The sequence below is a fragment of the Nannospalax galili genome, unplaced genomic scaffold (assembly GCF_000622305.1).
Source record: "Nannospalax galili isolate Female #2095 unplaced genomic scaffold, S.galili_v1.0 scaffold767, whole genome shotgun sequence".
In the NCBI taxonomy this organism is placed as follows: Eukaryota; Metazoa; Chordata; class Mammalia; order Rodentia; family Spalacidae; genus Nannospalax; species Nannospalax galili.
This window is the reverse complement of record NW_008357164.1, coordinates 1560226-1574964: the sequence shown is the minus strand read 5'-3', so window position 1 is coordinate 1574964 and position 14739 is coordinate 1560226. Positions and strand designations below refer to the sequence as shown.

General features: G+C 34.2%; 1 protein-coding gene across 1 annotated transcript in view; it reads left to right on the top strand.

The window, feature by feature from the left end:
- The window catches only part of Col11a1 (collagen type XI alpha 1 chain), a 227622-nt gene that overhangs the window by 150781 nt on the left and 62102 nt on the right, over positions 1-14739 (top strand). Inside the window, exons 38-41 of the mRNA XM_008855066.3 lie at positions 3744-3797; positions 6958-7065; positions 7450-7539; positions 7810-7863. Coding sequence (XP_008853288.1) covers positions 3744-3797; positions 6958-7065; positions 7450-7539; positions 7810-7863 — 306 coding nt within the window. The remainder of the gene's footprint in view (positions 1-3743; positions 3798-6957; positions 7066-7449; positions 7540-7809; positions 7864-14739) is intronic.

Genomic DNA, 14739 nt, shown 5'->3' with positions numbered 1-14739 from the left:
TTTTTTTTTTTTTGGTCTTTTTGAGACAGGGTCTCCCTGTAGCCCAGCTGAACTGGAACTCGCTATGTAGATCAGGCTGGCCTTGAATTTACAGAGATCTGCCTGCCTCTGCCTCCCAAGTGCTGGGATAAAGGCGTACGCCCCCCCCCCCCCGCAACTTCTGGTTTTTTATTTTTAAAAATTATTGATTCGTATTTTGATCACTTTCAGACCCCTCCGCATTTCACTCTACCGTATCACCCACCTGTCTTCATGCCCTCTGTTACTCTATTATTTTTTCTTTCTTTCTTTCTTTCTTTCTTTCTTTCTTTCTTTCTTTCTTTCTTTATATCTATTGAGAGATTTGTGTGCTCTGCGCTCTTTCTCTCTCTCTCTCTCTCTCTCTCTCTCTCTCTCTCTCTCTCTCTCTCTCTCTCTCTCTCGTTTGCCCCAGCTAACCTGAAACTTAGATGCAGACTATCCCAGGCTAACTTATTTTTCTTTCATAAGAGTAATCTCTATCATAGAGATAATTCTCTATCAAGAATAATCTATGTTCCCCAAATGCTCTTGAGTGTGGATCTGTCCCTTGGATCTGGGTGACCTACCAGGCATCACACCTTAAAGAAAACTGACTCTTCCTCTCCCAACAGCTCTCAATTGCTAATAGATCCTCAGCTAAATCTGGGACTTTGTGCATACCTGTCACCACTTTCTCTTCTATGCTGGGATTTCCTCTGGCTTCGGTTTGCACAGTCTTGCACATGCTGTCACAAGCACTGTGGTTTCATATGAGCAACTACCTTATGGTGTCCAGACCACATGGTTTCCTTATATTCAACCACTTCCTCTGGCTCTTAAAATTTTCCACCCCCTCTCCCAAAATGATCCCTGAGCCTTGGGAAAAGAAAAATGTGACATAGGTATTAATTTAATCCAAAGTGGATGTTTTTTTGCAAAGTAACCGTATGATATAAAACATTTAAGCTTAAACCTTGAAGGAAAAGAACAAATTAACCGATGCTTCCTGGAGGTTTCTATCTATTCATTTCTCATAGACAAAGACAAGAATTATTTCTTGAAAATTGTATTCGTGATTTGTTTTATACTTTAAGGGAACAATGGGTAATCCTGTGACCAGGAACTAACAGTTATTTCTCAACTTGCTCTGGGCTGACTGTAATTAAAAAGATTTTCTTGAACAAGAGTCAGAAATTAGACTGTTATGCTTTGCTGCATGTGTCTTATTTCAAGAAGAAATTATTTTGTTATGTTTTAAATTTATCTCTAATCAGAAATCCTTCAAAATTCATTTTGAAGTTTTATGTTTGGAAACCTTACTCTGGGTCACCTAAAAAAATTACAAATAGGTTCTATTGTTTGGAAATAACAGATTCGTGTTAGAGATACTGCCAAATCCAGTATTGATTATATAATGAATTTAGTTTCTTTGATATTGTCAGCATAGAAATTACATTTTGTTGGATATTGTAGAAGATTCTTCAAGTATCCAATGTTTTATTCTCAGAGATGTTTGAAAACATTAAATTCATTTAAATTATTTTAAAATTAAACAATAAATTCAGTCTTATAGCAATATGAACTACCAAATTCCACTCTGAACTGTAAGCAATTTATTTTTATTTCAATAGTATGAACCTTGGTATCAAATTCATTTGATATTTTCACATAGTCTGTGTTGCATGAGTAGACTTAGAGACAGTGTTCTCATCCAGCTCTCCCCAAGCCTGTCACCTCTAAAATTGGGCTTGTAGCCAAGTGGCTACTTGTAATGTGAGGTTTCAGTTCTCCAGTTTTTCCTCAGTAGAACACTGGCTTTAATCAATTAGTTTTAATCAGCTGTTATTTTAATCATTTTTGTGTGCTACTCAGATTCATAGCTAATAAGACAAAATCTTTTTAAATTTTCATTTTTTAAAGGTCAAAAATGCACTTTGCCTTCAAATATAGCATATCAAAAGTTTGGAGAAGTTAATCTAGACCTAAGGAACAGTCCAGCAAATAGGCAACATGTTGCTCTTTAAGACAGAGGCAAGATCAGCAGGGCTCAAACCTAGATCTGTTTCCCATAAAAGGTCATTTGCCTGGCAGGCTGGGTTAATACTGGACAAAGTTTATCAATGATGTGGCTGATATACATATGTAAATGAATTTATTATAGACTGTAAGATGGTTCTGGGTAATGTGGACAAGTGAGAGAACCTGCTCTTAAAATCTGTAGTTCTTAAGGACAGAACTGTTTACAGCTTGAATGACACATGTCTACCAGGGCAGCAGAGAAAGAGACTGTATCTTGAAAAGAGTCTTACGTGGCACACTAGAATTGAATGACTGGGTATGAAAACTGAGGAAATCTTTGGATCTGAAGTCACTTTGTTGGTAAAGGAGAGGACCCAGAATGAAAAACACTAGAGAAAATCAGTCAGTATTCTCCACATAGATGCAGAGAGAGCCCCAGGTACTATTAGAAATGTCTAGTTGGCTGATTGAGATACTTAAGGTTCAGGACAGATAAGAAGTTTATAAATAGTTTGGGGTAGCTCTGAAAGTTTACCAAAGGTAAGAATTGCAGTAATTATTGCCATAATCCAGGAAGTAACAAGTATGTGTATATGTGCTTACTTTAAACATATACACATACATAAATGTACATGTATTTATATGTCTGTATGTAAGTATGTAGCCTGATTACAGATTTTCAAATACACCATTTGCTTAAAAGTTAAAATTAGAAAATACTAAACAAATTTTGTGAAAAAACTTGCTTTGCTAGCTCAAGTAGAGGTCTGGTGGTCTAAAATCAAATTTAAAAATTGGAGATATATTTATATTTTTCTTGTAATTTCAACTACAATAATTAAAAGTTCAGATTATTTTCTTTTTGTTGTACATAATTAAATCATATTCTTATAGAATGGTCTGATGAAAACACAGAATGAACAGCTTCTATTTGTTTCCCAATAATCTTATTACTTCCAACCTATTTACACACTGTACCATTAAACATTGATTGCTTTAATTTGTTATTTGAAAGATATTTTTCCCTCAGTATTTTCCATCTTTTTCTCCAACTGTTAAATGTAAATTACCTCATTTGAGAAATAAATCTATCACAATAAAATCACATTGGAGAACTAATTCATGGGCCTAGATTCCAGATCGTGTTAGCAGAGCCTAAATCAGTGATTATGAATTACCCATTTCAACCAATTTAGCTTTTATTTGTTGAATTATTTGCAAAGTGTATTTGTAACTATTTATTTGGGTTCTAAGAAAGAAATGATAAAGAGTGGAAAGATTACAAATCATTGAAAATATTAACTTTACATATAATTGTATAGCTTGTTTCATTTTATGAGATTGTTACAAATTTTGTTACATGTATTGAATCAGTTCAATATTCCAAGAACTGTGTAGATCATTTGTTATATCACCGATACACATTGTTAGGTTAAAATTCCTTGTGATGTTGGGCTTGGTAGAAAAATAAGAATACAATTTTACTCTAGCTTCATCTTATAATCTAACTTAATTTTTATTAAAAATAATTCTTTCATTGTAATGTGAAATAATGGGAATAAAATCTTTTCAATGCTGAAAAGAGCCAATGTTGTCTTATAGGCAGTATTTTTAGTCAAAATGAGACTTTCTCTTTCTTAGCATGTCATTCATTTATCTCACAGAATGTTAATTTTGGATTGGCTCTGTCCATAGATATTATAGATTATACTTTGTTTACTTAGGGATTTCAAGGCAAGACCGGTCCCCCTGGGCCAGGAGGAGTGGTTGGACCACAGGTATGTGCCTTTATTTTTCTAGCAAATTTTGTTTTTCCTCACATTTTTACCTTAGTAAAGTGGATTACATGTTTTTATCTATTTAATAAAACAGTTTATTATTGTTGTTATTGTTATTTCTACTTTGATTTATTAAGGCAAGGTTCATATAGCCCAAGATAGCCTTGAACTTACTGTATACCTATGACCTTGAATTCCTGATCCTTTTCTTTCTATCTCTCAAGTGCTGAAATCATGGGCAAGTGTTACCATGCCTGGCTTCAGAATGTTATATATATTTGTTTGTTTGTTTGTTTTCATGTGCATGAATGTTTTGCCTGCATGTATGTAAGTGCACCTGTGCATGCAATGTCTTCATAGGCCAGAAGAGGGTATCAGGTCCCCTGAAACTGTACTTAGGGATTCCAGGTAGCCACTGTGCTGGAGGCTGAACCTGTGTTCTCTGCAAGAGCAGCAAGTGCTATTAACCACAGAGCCATCTCTCCAGACCCATAATGTTATATTTTAAAATTTCAACTCATATTTGAACATGTGAAGATTGCTAACATCAAATTCCATTAAGAAAACTATTCCCTAATTAAATAAAGCATTTTTTTTACATTGCCAGTACTCAAACAAACAAAACAAAGAATAATAACAGAAGTGAATCCAAAAGTTCACAAGTTAAAACTAAACCATGACATTACCTCAGTTTGGTATATCTGTTATTTTGAAAATCCAAGATGCATAATTGAATAAGCTAATCACCCAGAATTGAAAATTACACAAAGATATATAGCTCTTTTAGTAAATTATATCTAGACCTAGAATTGTAAGATAACAGAAGTACAAGAGAAAGTTCCAAATAAATACCTCCACATTTGAACTTTTTAACATTGGCAATATTCTATATTTTAATGGTTTTTGTCTACATAACCATTTATTACTTTGTCTTTTTTGAGTACATGTGAAACATTGGCAGAAACAAATATCTTCCCATGGGGAGCAGGCAGGCTCTAGTGCTGATGCAGTATCCTAAACTGCGGTATTGCATAGCTACAGCTAATAAATCATGGGAATAAGAAAGTAACATCTTTATTTCTTGGAAAAACCTGTTGACTGGACAGAACATTTGACTTTGTTTACTTGGAATATTACCTGTGCCAATAACAATTCAGAGTAAGAGAGCAAGTGCACTTTGAGTGTTTTAATCATATGAAGGCTTCAAATAGTGTTTTTTTGTTTGTTTGTTTTGTTCTGTTTTTTCTTGCCTATGGTTTTCAACAGTGACAAACTCACACAAAATGTACATTCAAAAATAAAACCACCTTCAGGGGAGCAAAAACTACATCATCTTCTAGAATTTTGTGTATGTGTGTGTGTGTGTGTGTGTGTGTGTTAGGAACAAAAAGTAAATAACCCTTTGATTGATCATTTTATTTCATAAAACAATTCTAAATCTAAGGACATTATAAATTAATGAGGATTTTTTTTATAAAGGAAGTATATAATTCATGTATGCAAAATGAGAATTTTTGGAGGCTTATAGGTTAAATTGTTTTTATAATTAGATGTAATCATTTAGATTTCAAAATATTATATATAATGGAAAATTAGTTTTCTATAATAATTTTATTTTTCATTAAAATGTGTAACCATTTTCTGTGAAAAATATTAAGCAGAAATAAATGAGCTTTTGTAAATACCTTTGAGTAGAAACTGAGCTACATTCTTTTAAACATCGTTGGGCTCGACTGAATATTTCAGGACATCACTGAATATTTCAGGACATCACACCTTTAGAAAATTCATTTCTCCAAATACAGAAATCTGAAATTCTGAGATGTTTTTTGTGTTCCACGCACATAATTACAGATGTTGTACTGACTATACATCATCCTTGAGAATTTTCCCTTTACAGTTCCTTGAAAGACAGAAAAAAATAAAATAAAATAAAATTCAGCTGTATTGCTTAAAGAAAACCCAGCTACGTCTTTTAAATGTCAGCATGTTTCTCTGTTCAGACATAGGAAGTGATATAAAGCGAGCATGGAAATGGCAGGTTTTTATATTGAAATTGTTCTTTGTACAGATATCGGAATTTCTGCTCATTTTTGTGTTTGTGGTGCTATCTATTCAATGAGTATCAGTTTTATATCCTTTGCTGTTAAAATTCTGATACATATCTACAAAAGAATCCCTTTTGGGGAGAATGTTTGCACATTAATGATAAGATAAAGAGTTTCAGTAAATACAGAGACAGGAAATTTAAACTTAGAAATGCATGCCAAATTGGGGACACCTGTTCGTTTTACCCGAGTCCAAAACCTACAAACATATTGCCTTTTTAGGTAAATTGCAGGGGATGACATTTCACAAGCAACTTGAGCAATGCATTCCATTGTTCAATGATTTCAGCATCTGCAGTTTTTCCCTTTATATATCTTTAACTCAAATCTTTCATTTTGCTTTAGCGATACGAAGCAATTGGTCACCATTCCTTATTCACACTTGGAAGTGTATTCTATGCCAGCACCACAAACAGCACCCCGCAGGGAACACGTGGATGGCCTGACATTTTTCACTTTGACATTTGCTGTAACTTAAAGCAGCTGAGTTTGGTACAGTCAAGCCTGGAGGAAATACAGGCCCAAAATCATGGACTCCAGGATTCCCTGGCCACACTTCCCAAGACAGAGAAATTCCAAAGAGACCCGTTTCAGTTGTTTGGGGTTTCAGGGACTATGACATATTATCAAGCCTTGATTCATTGCGTGTGCACCAGTGTGCACCAGTGCCTCTTTATTCTAAAACTGGTTTGACACCTTATATAAAAAAAGGAATGAGATGAAATTGCAGTTAATGAAGCACAGTTTCAAACAATGCTTTGGCTATCCTCCTTCTGAATCTATTCTGGTATCTGACAAAGAAATCATCCTTTTACTCTTTCCGCATTTTCTTGGTACATTTGGCTATTAAAACCAAGACTACATTCCAGACTTTTAAACTGTTGCCAGATATGCTACCTGCATTGAATAAGTTTATAAGTGTTTTGAAGGTAATTATAAAAATAAAGTAGAATAATCAAGTTTTGTTAAAAACTGTGCTATTTGAGTTTGTACTCTATTGATTTGCCAAACATAAAAGGAGAATCTAATGTGGTTTTACTTGTCTAATTTAGGGACCGACTGGTGAGACTGGTCCAATAGGTGAACGGGGCCACCCTGGCCCTCCCGGCCCTCCCGGGGAGCAAGGTCTTCCTGGTGCTGCTGGAAAAGAAGGCGCAAAGGTACAACATGCTCATGGATTCCACTCTCTAAAGGCATCCGTGTTCACTGTAGTTGTCATCATGTGTGCACAGAGTCTATGTACATTTTCATATCAAATGTCAGAACAATACATCATGAAGATATTTCATGTGAGGTTATTATATTTTTAGACATTACTGAATAATGAAACAATGGACCATAATGTTACCAATTTATATAATCTTACATGTAAATATCATTTTATTTTAATATCTATGGCAGTTTCTGCAACAACCTTTAAATTAAATGACATTCAAGTTTTACTTACAAGTTTTCCTTAATTAAAAATTAAAGGTAATCCCAGTTTTGTCATAGACACTGTAAAGCAATTACATTTTACTTATGATGTGTATTGTATTTCTTAGGGTGACCCAGGTCCTCAAGGTATCTCAGGGAAAGATGGACCAGCAGGAATACGTGGTTTCCCAGGTGAAAGAGGTCTTCCTGGAGCTCAGGTAAATCAACATGTAGGCAAAGCCTGTGAAGGAAATTTCTGCTTACAAGTGTTTTTCTCAGAGCTTAGCCATTGGGTCATGAATAATTATGGAGCCACATAGGAACCTATATGTTTCATTATTATTCTATATGGGTATATTCCTGTATGTTTGTGGGAAAAAAAAAACAAAAACCAAAACTTCTTGTCATCTTCTTTTCATCAGGTATTTATCTCCTATGTCTATTCAATTCATATGGGTTCATTTTTATTTCTTTTTCATTTTTCCCAGGGTGCACCTGGACTGAAAGGAGGAGAAGGTCCCCAGGGCCCCCCAGGTCCAGTTGTAAGTATGCGGATAATAGATGGCTATTCAGAGTTGCAAATTACAGCTCTTCTGTCATTACTCTCATGCTGTGATCACACAGTGTGTGGGAGAGAAAATAAACACATGTCAATCAAAGCACTCAATGACTAGTTTCTGCTAATTGCAGTCACTAATGAGTACTGAAGCAGAAGGGTTTGGAAGGTTGGAAGGATTTGCTTCTGCCCTGTCAGGAGGTAAAAGGAGCCATCTTCTCTCTTGCTGTTCCCAATGAAATACATCGTAAGTAATATAAACTCATAACTGTGGAAAGCTGAGAGAAACCGTAGTTTGAATTTGTTACTCAGTTTTTCCTCTCATGTAATAATTAATCTTAAAATAAGATTTGATTTCTTACTTGTATTCCACATGATTAAACTACTTGATGAAACTTGAATTCTGCCTGTTAGGTAAAAATATTTCAAGTATGAAAAACAGATGCCATTACATGTGCTTGTAATGTTACTTTACATAGCCATTTTACCTTATGAAATAATTTGTAAAAGAGTGCACAGCAGGTTTGCCCAGACTTTTTTGACTTACATGTCTATAAACCCTGTAGAGAACCATAGAACGCAACCTCCATGTCTGCTACCGCCAGCTTTGTTCTCCGCAGTGCTTGGAAACGGCACTATAACACCACAGGCTGCCATATTACAAGGCCTTTTCCCATTTAACCTTATTTCCCCAAACTGAATAGCTGAAATTTTTCTTAAATCTCTTCTTGTTCACAGCATGTTGAAGCCAGGCTGGGTCCACCTTCCAGTGTCTGATCCATTCCTTTGTCATTTCTGACAACATCTCTTCTTGGTCTTTTCATCCTGTCCTTAACTAACGTGTTAACTCATCTCCTTTGACTCCATCTATTTTCCTACCCACTCCAGTCACTTTTTTCCCATTGACTGTAGAATTTGAACAAAATGTACCTCATTAACTGTGCCACTCATCCAAATATACCACACTTGCAGCTCCATACTGCCTGCAAAACCAATACCCTGATGACTGCACAAAAATCATCTTCATAGTGTGATCCTAATAACAGTGGACTACCTACTACGTTATCCTACTGCCCCTTTAATTCTATCCCACATAATGTATTGATTTTTTTCTTCCTTCTTAAATCACTCTTATTAGACTTTGAGAGAGATTACCTTTATAATTTTCCCTTAATTTTAAAAAATCTCTGTATCTCCTTTCTCTGTTTGTGAAAATCATATTAATACATTGAGAGAAAGTGTTAATTTTCCATTTTTCTCTGTGCACAGTTTAGCTGAATTTTGCTTGTTACTGAAATATCCTCCTTCTCCCCAACATCAGAACTTTATAAAGTCATGCATTTTAGATATGAAATTGGTATATATTGAGTATCTCTTGTTAGGCTGTGAAGTTCCTGTATTGTTTTAGTTAGGTTCACAATATAGTGTGTGCCAAATAGCAGTTATCCCATATCTGTCTGTTTACATTGTCAACAAAACAGTTGAAGAACCAAAGTTTGTACAACATGACTCCTATAGAGGACAGAACAAAGATAGCTTCTTGCAAGTTTCTTAGCCCTTTTCTTCGATTTTAACATCTAAATCTCAAAATATCATGTCATAATACCTAATAATGGCTAACTGATAACGTTTTAAGGGAAAATTGTAATAGATACTGGTGAATACATTTGACATTCTGGAATTTCTATGTAGGAAGGTTTTTCAGTCCTTATATATTAGTGGCGATACTATTATAAGGAAAAGAAATTGAATAAAAGAAAGCTATTATTTAGACAGAATTTTCAAAAGTTCCAATACAGTACAACCTACTTAACAAGGCTTTCAAATTAAAAAAGAAATTTTATTTTACAAGAAAAGTGTTTTATTCTTAAATCAATTATCATTAGACAATAGAAATTTCAATCATGACTGCAATGATTAAACTGCTTTAAGCCATTTTTAGGGTGTAAGGAGGCAAGCCATGCCAACTATTTGGAGAAGTTGAAACTAGTTAATATTTCAGGTGTATAATGTGTCCAGGTAATAGAATTTTTAAGTATTTAGTAACAAATATCCAGATAAATATATAACATATTAAATATGTTAATATATTATTTTGTTGGCTGCAAAACCAGTTCTTTGACAATGACTAAAAACTTTCAGTAATCACTGCACAAGACACATCCTGACTCAAAATAAGATAATTTTGAAAAAGTATGTAAGGCTAAACATCTAAACAACAAAAATAATCAAAGACTGAACATCTTTATAAGCTGACTGGGAGGTAAAAGTCGAATGGCATATAAACCATGAATGTTACCTTTATGAATGGAGTCGGAAGAGAAGTCAGTTCAGAAGTTGGCCCTTGACCAAGTCTTCACAGAGTGCAGAAGGATACAGAAACATTAGCAGTACGAATATGCTGGGATATCAAATCACAAATGCAGAATTTAATTGGGAAAAGAAACAATATTTTGATTCTTGCAAGGAAAAAGGTGCTTAATGGAGTATTTTATATACTATGAAATGGAAATGTGATTATGAAAACTTTACAAAGTAATAAGTTGGAGTCATGCCAATATTTGAAGTTTTTTATGCAATGGGAGAAAATAAATGAATTTTAAGGAAAAGAAGTTCTGCTTTACTACATAGTTTGTAATAGAAATGAGGGAGGCTAGCTAGGTGGTTATAGTGAGTTCATAACTAAGTAATGCATATTTAGAACAGCATAGGTGTATCACACATACTTAGTAGCACTTACTACAAAGATCTGCTGTGGAGAGTGAGGAAAGATGAATTATGATGTCAAGCTTGTGTTTTTGAGGGAAGAGTGGTTTAACCACACCTTACATTCTGAAACAATTTTACCTGATAAGGAAGAGCAGCAGCAAATAACAATGCAATGCTTTTATATACAAAAATCTCAGCCTTTTCTCTGTTTTTTCCTCACAGTTGTTATAAATTATGAAAGGTAGAGTTTCCCTTTTGGATTGACTAAAAAAAAAATTCATGGAGTTGCCAAGTGTGCAGGCTTATGCCTTTAATCCCAGCGCTTGGGAGGCAGAAGCAAGAGAATCTCATTGAGACTGAAGCCAGCCTGGTCTACATAGCAAGTTCCAAGACAGCTGAGGCTCCAGGGAGACTCTGTCTCGGAAAAAAAAAGAAAAAGAAAAAAAAAGAAAAGAAAAAAATCAGTGGAGTTAAAAAAACAATACAGAAACTAACACTTTGTGACTCTGAATGAGATGCAAAACAAAATTCTGGGTAACATGGATTTTAACAGTGTCTCATGTTTATTTTTTATTACTTTTAAAATTAGTGAGGTAGGATCCATTAGATTTATGTCATAACGAATCAGTCATGATATATATAGGGAGATGCTTTGTTGAAAATCACATTTTTAGACAATCCAAACTCTTGCTTCCATATTATACAAATCAAGTGACTTGCTTACCTGCTATTCTTTCATACCTATTTTTCATATTCTCTTGCTTTTTATGCATTTCATATAAGCAACTTTGTTTCCTTTTTTAATATTTTATTATTTTATATTTTTGTTTATATGTGTATTGCTTGCAGGTAATTTTCCTTCTTATGGAAAGGTCACAAATACATAAAGTTCTGAAAATTAGAGAATATGTTAAGGTGAACTTCTAAAGATTTATAAAATGGAAATTTTCCTGTTGTGAGGCTCTGATTTACTGTGGAACGCAGATACGGAGTCGCTAACATAAGACTGTAAATACTGAGTGGCATTCTAAAAGATAGATCAAATGACACAAAGGTGAGAACTGTCATTTTTGATGAAAAGAATTATGTTGAATTTGAAGCTACAAATAAAAATTAGTTTTATCTGTGGAAAGCCCTTTCTGTGTTTGCTAACCAACTTTAGTGAGAGTGTGCTCATATCTGTTTTGATTCCCATAATAAAGACCTGGCATTTCAAGGCTATAGTTTTATAAAGGCTTTACTACTAAAAAGGAATATGTATAGAGAAACAGTTCATAGATATGCTAAAGTTGAATAGCTATGCAACAGGGTGCTGTGAGGTGGGGTTTTAAAGTCCGTCACCAGTGCTTTCTTTACCCATATCCTATCCAAGCACTGGAAATAAATGCCAGACAAAGCACAGACATTTCTTCTGGTTTGTGGAGAGGGTTCATCCCTAAGTAGATGTTTGAATTCCACACAAAACAGACATTAGAAAGGACAGAGCAGCAAGCCAGGAAGGCATTGCAGTTTCTTTGCACAGGTTTTAAAAAAACCTGGCTAAAAGACCAATATGTATGTAAACATGCCATATATAGAAATGTATCATGCATCAAACTCTCACTTGTCTTTTATATTTTCTTTCTAATTTTAATGCGGTTGATTATATTGTTATTATTATTATTCACATATATGCCACACTGTGCAGGTGGAGGATAGAGCACGAGGCCAGGAGTTGGCTCACTCTTTCCTCCATGACAGCCAGGAATCAAACTCTGGCTATCAAAGTGGCATGCACATGATTTTACTGACTAAGCCAACTAAGCGCCCCTAATCTTTATCTTCACAAAGCGAATTACGATTTATTTTCCCTAAGAAAAATTCTTCTATATTTTCTCTTTTTAATATTTTATTTTTTTATTTTATGCGTATGAGTGTATTGCCTGCATATATGTGATTGCACCCATGTCGTGCAAAGCTGTGGAAGTCAGAAGAGGGATTCGGATTCCCCTGGACCTGTAGTTAAGGACGGTTCTTAGCCACCACGTGGGTTCTGGGAATCAAACCTGGGTCCTCTGCAAGAGCAGTCGGTGCTCTTAACCACTCAGCCATCTCTCCAGCCCCATAAAAATTCTTCTATATTTTCTTATATCAAACTGTCAATAGTCATTTATTTAAGAATAGGGTTGAGGCTGGAGAGAGTTCTCAGTGGTTAGAGCACTGGCTGTTCTTGCAGAAGATCCAGACCCGTTTGAATCCCAACACCCACAAGGCATCAAACAACCATCTGTAACTCCAGTTCCAGGGGACCTGACACCCTCTTCTGTCCTCCATGGGCATTGCATGAGATGGCTGCACTTACACACATGCAGATAATATGCTTATAAACATAAAATTAAAAAAAAAAAGTCATTTTTTTTTTTTAAAGAACAGGGTCGAGGGCTGGAGAGATGACTCTGGTTAAGAGGGAATACTGCCCTTGCAGAAGACCAGAGTTTGGTTTCCAGCACACAAGTCCTACAGCCCATAAGCACCTGAATTCCCACTCCAGGGATCCAACATGCTCTATTGGCCTCCCAGAGCACTGTACTTGGTGTGCAAATCTGCACACAGACACACACATTCACATAAAAATAACTGAAATATAGTCAAAGACAAGCCAAAGGTCTTCCTCTTTACAGTTTTGATTAGTTTTGTATTTATTTATTCATTGACTCCTAGACTTTTTTTTTTTTTTTTTGGTCTGAGAATGATGGGGCTTAATATAGAGTAAGCATATGAGAGGACTCAGATACATCATTGCTAAAGAGTGTCCAGTATTTCACAAATTTGCAATATGTCTTTACTCTATCACTGTTGACATCCTTTCTGACTACTGTCTAAAATTTCTGATTCTATTTTCTCCTTTGTGTATTATTATTTTTTTCTATTGTCAACTCTTCCTATCACAGCTCTTTTTCTTTTTCTTGTGTTTCTATATCTAGATTCCTGAGAGTTTTTTCTCCACCAAGTTTCACTTATTTTTCAGATGAGAAATAGAAATTTTTAGGGTGGTGGCACCACTGACCCTTTTAGTCATAGATCAAGGTTAGTACATCCAATGCAGGATGACGCATATATAAAGAACGTGGTGGGGACCAGTGACAAATGATTGCAGCAGTATTAGAAAACTTTGAATTGAAAACTCAGAATCTGTGCTTTAAATTCTAGTAATGTTTGATATTTCATCTGAATTTTTAGGTTATTTAATTTAAAGTATGTCATCAGGGAGTGGAATTACCTCATGAGGTACCTTGGCTTTTAAAATACTCGTGTTTTTGTTTTTGTATACATACCTTTAGCTCATAAGGTATTCTTTTGTTTGTGTTTCTATTTTTCTCTTGTGGATGCATTTAAACAGAATTCTGACGAGATGATTTACCTGTTTTTCACTTTAATTCACTTTACAAATTATCTTCAGAATATGAAACACACAGTGAACATAACTGATAGTATATAATATATAAATATATAATACTTTATGTATAAATATACAAATAATATAATAATTTAGTGTCCCCCTCTGTATAAAGGTTAGAGAAAAGCCCCATTCTCATTTCATAAGACTACGCAATAGCGTTTTGCTTCTTGTTTCCTTAACATTACAAGGAATGTGTGAAAGGGTTGTAGAATTAAGAGGAGAGAATACTAAAGGGGACATATCTAACATAAAAGAAATAAATTAACTATAAATATAAACTTAAAAATTTAAAAATCATGTTCTTTTTTTCATTTAGAAACATAAGAAAATATCCTGTTTCCCATAGTGGTTAATATTATAAAATAACAATATTAGTATTGAAATTAAAAAGTACTTAAAATTAGATGGCCATTTTAACACATGTAATTTATGTATAGTAATTTATTTTTAAAACAAAGGTTTTTTTAATAAGGTTATTTGAGTTTTAAAATTAGATTTTATTGGGTACATAGAGTAAAATTGTTATTATATTGAAGCGGATTAATATTATTGCATCTCACATATTTATATATTTTAGTGATAAGTTCAGTCAAAAATCTACTTATTTCTCAAGAATTCCTACTACAGTGTAATTGTATCAACTTTAGTCTTCATGGTGGATTAAATTAGACCTCTAAATTTATACATTCTTTATATACACTATGAGGTTTCTGA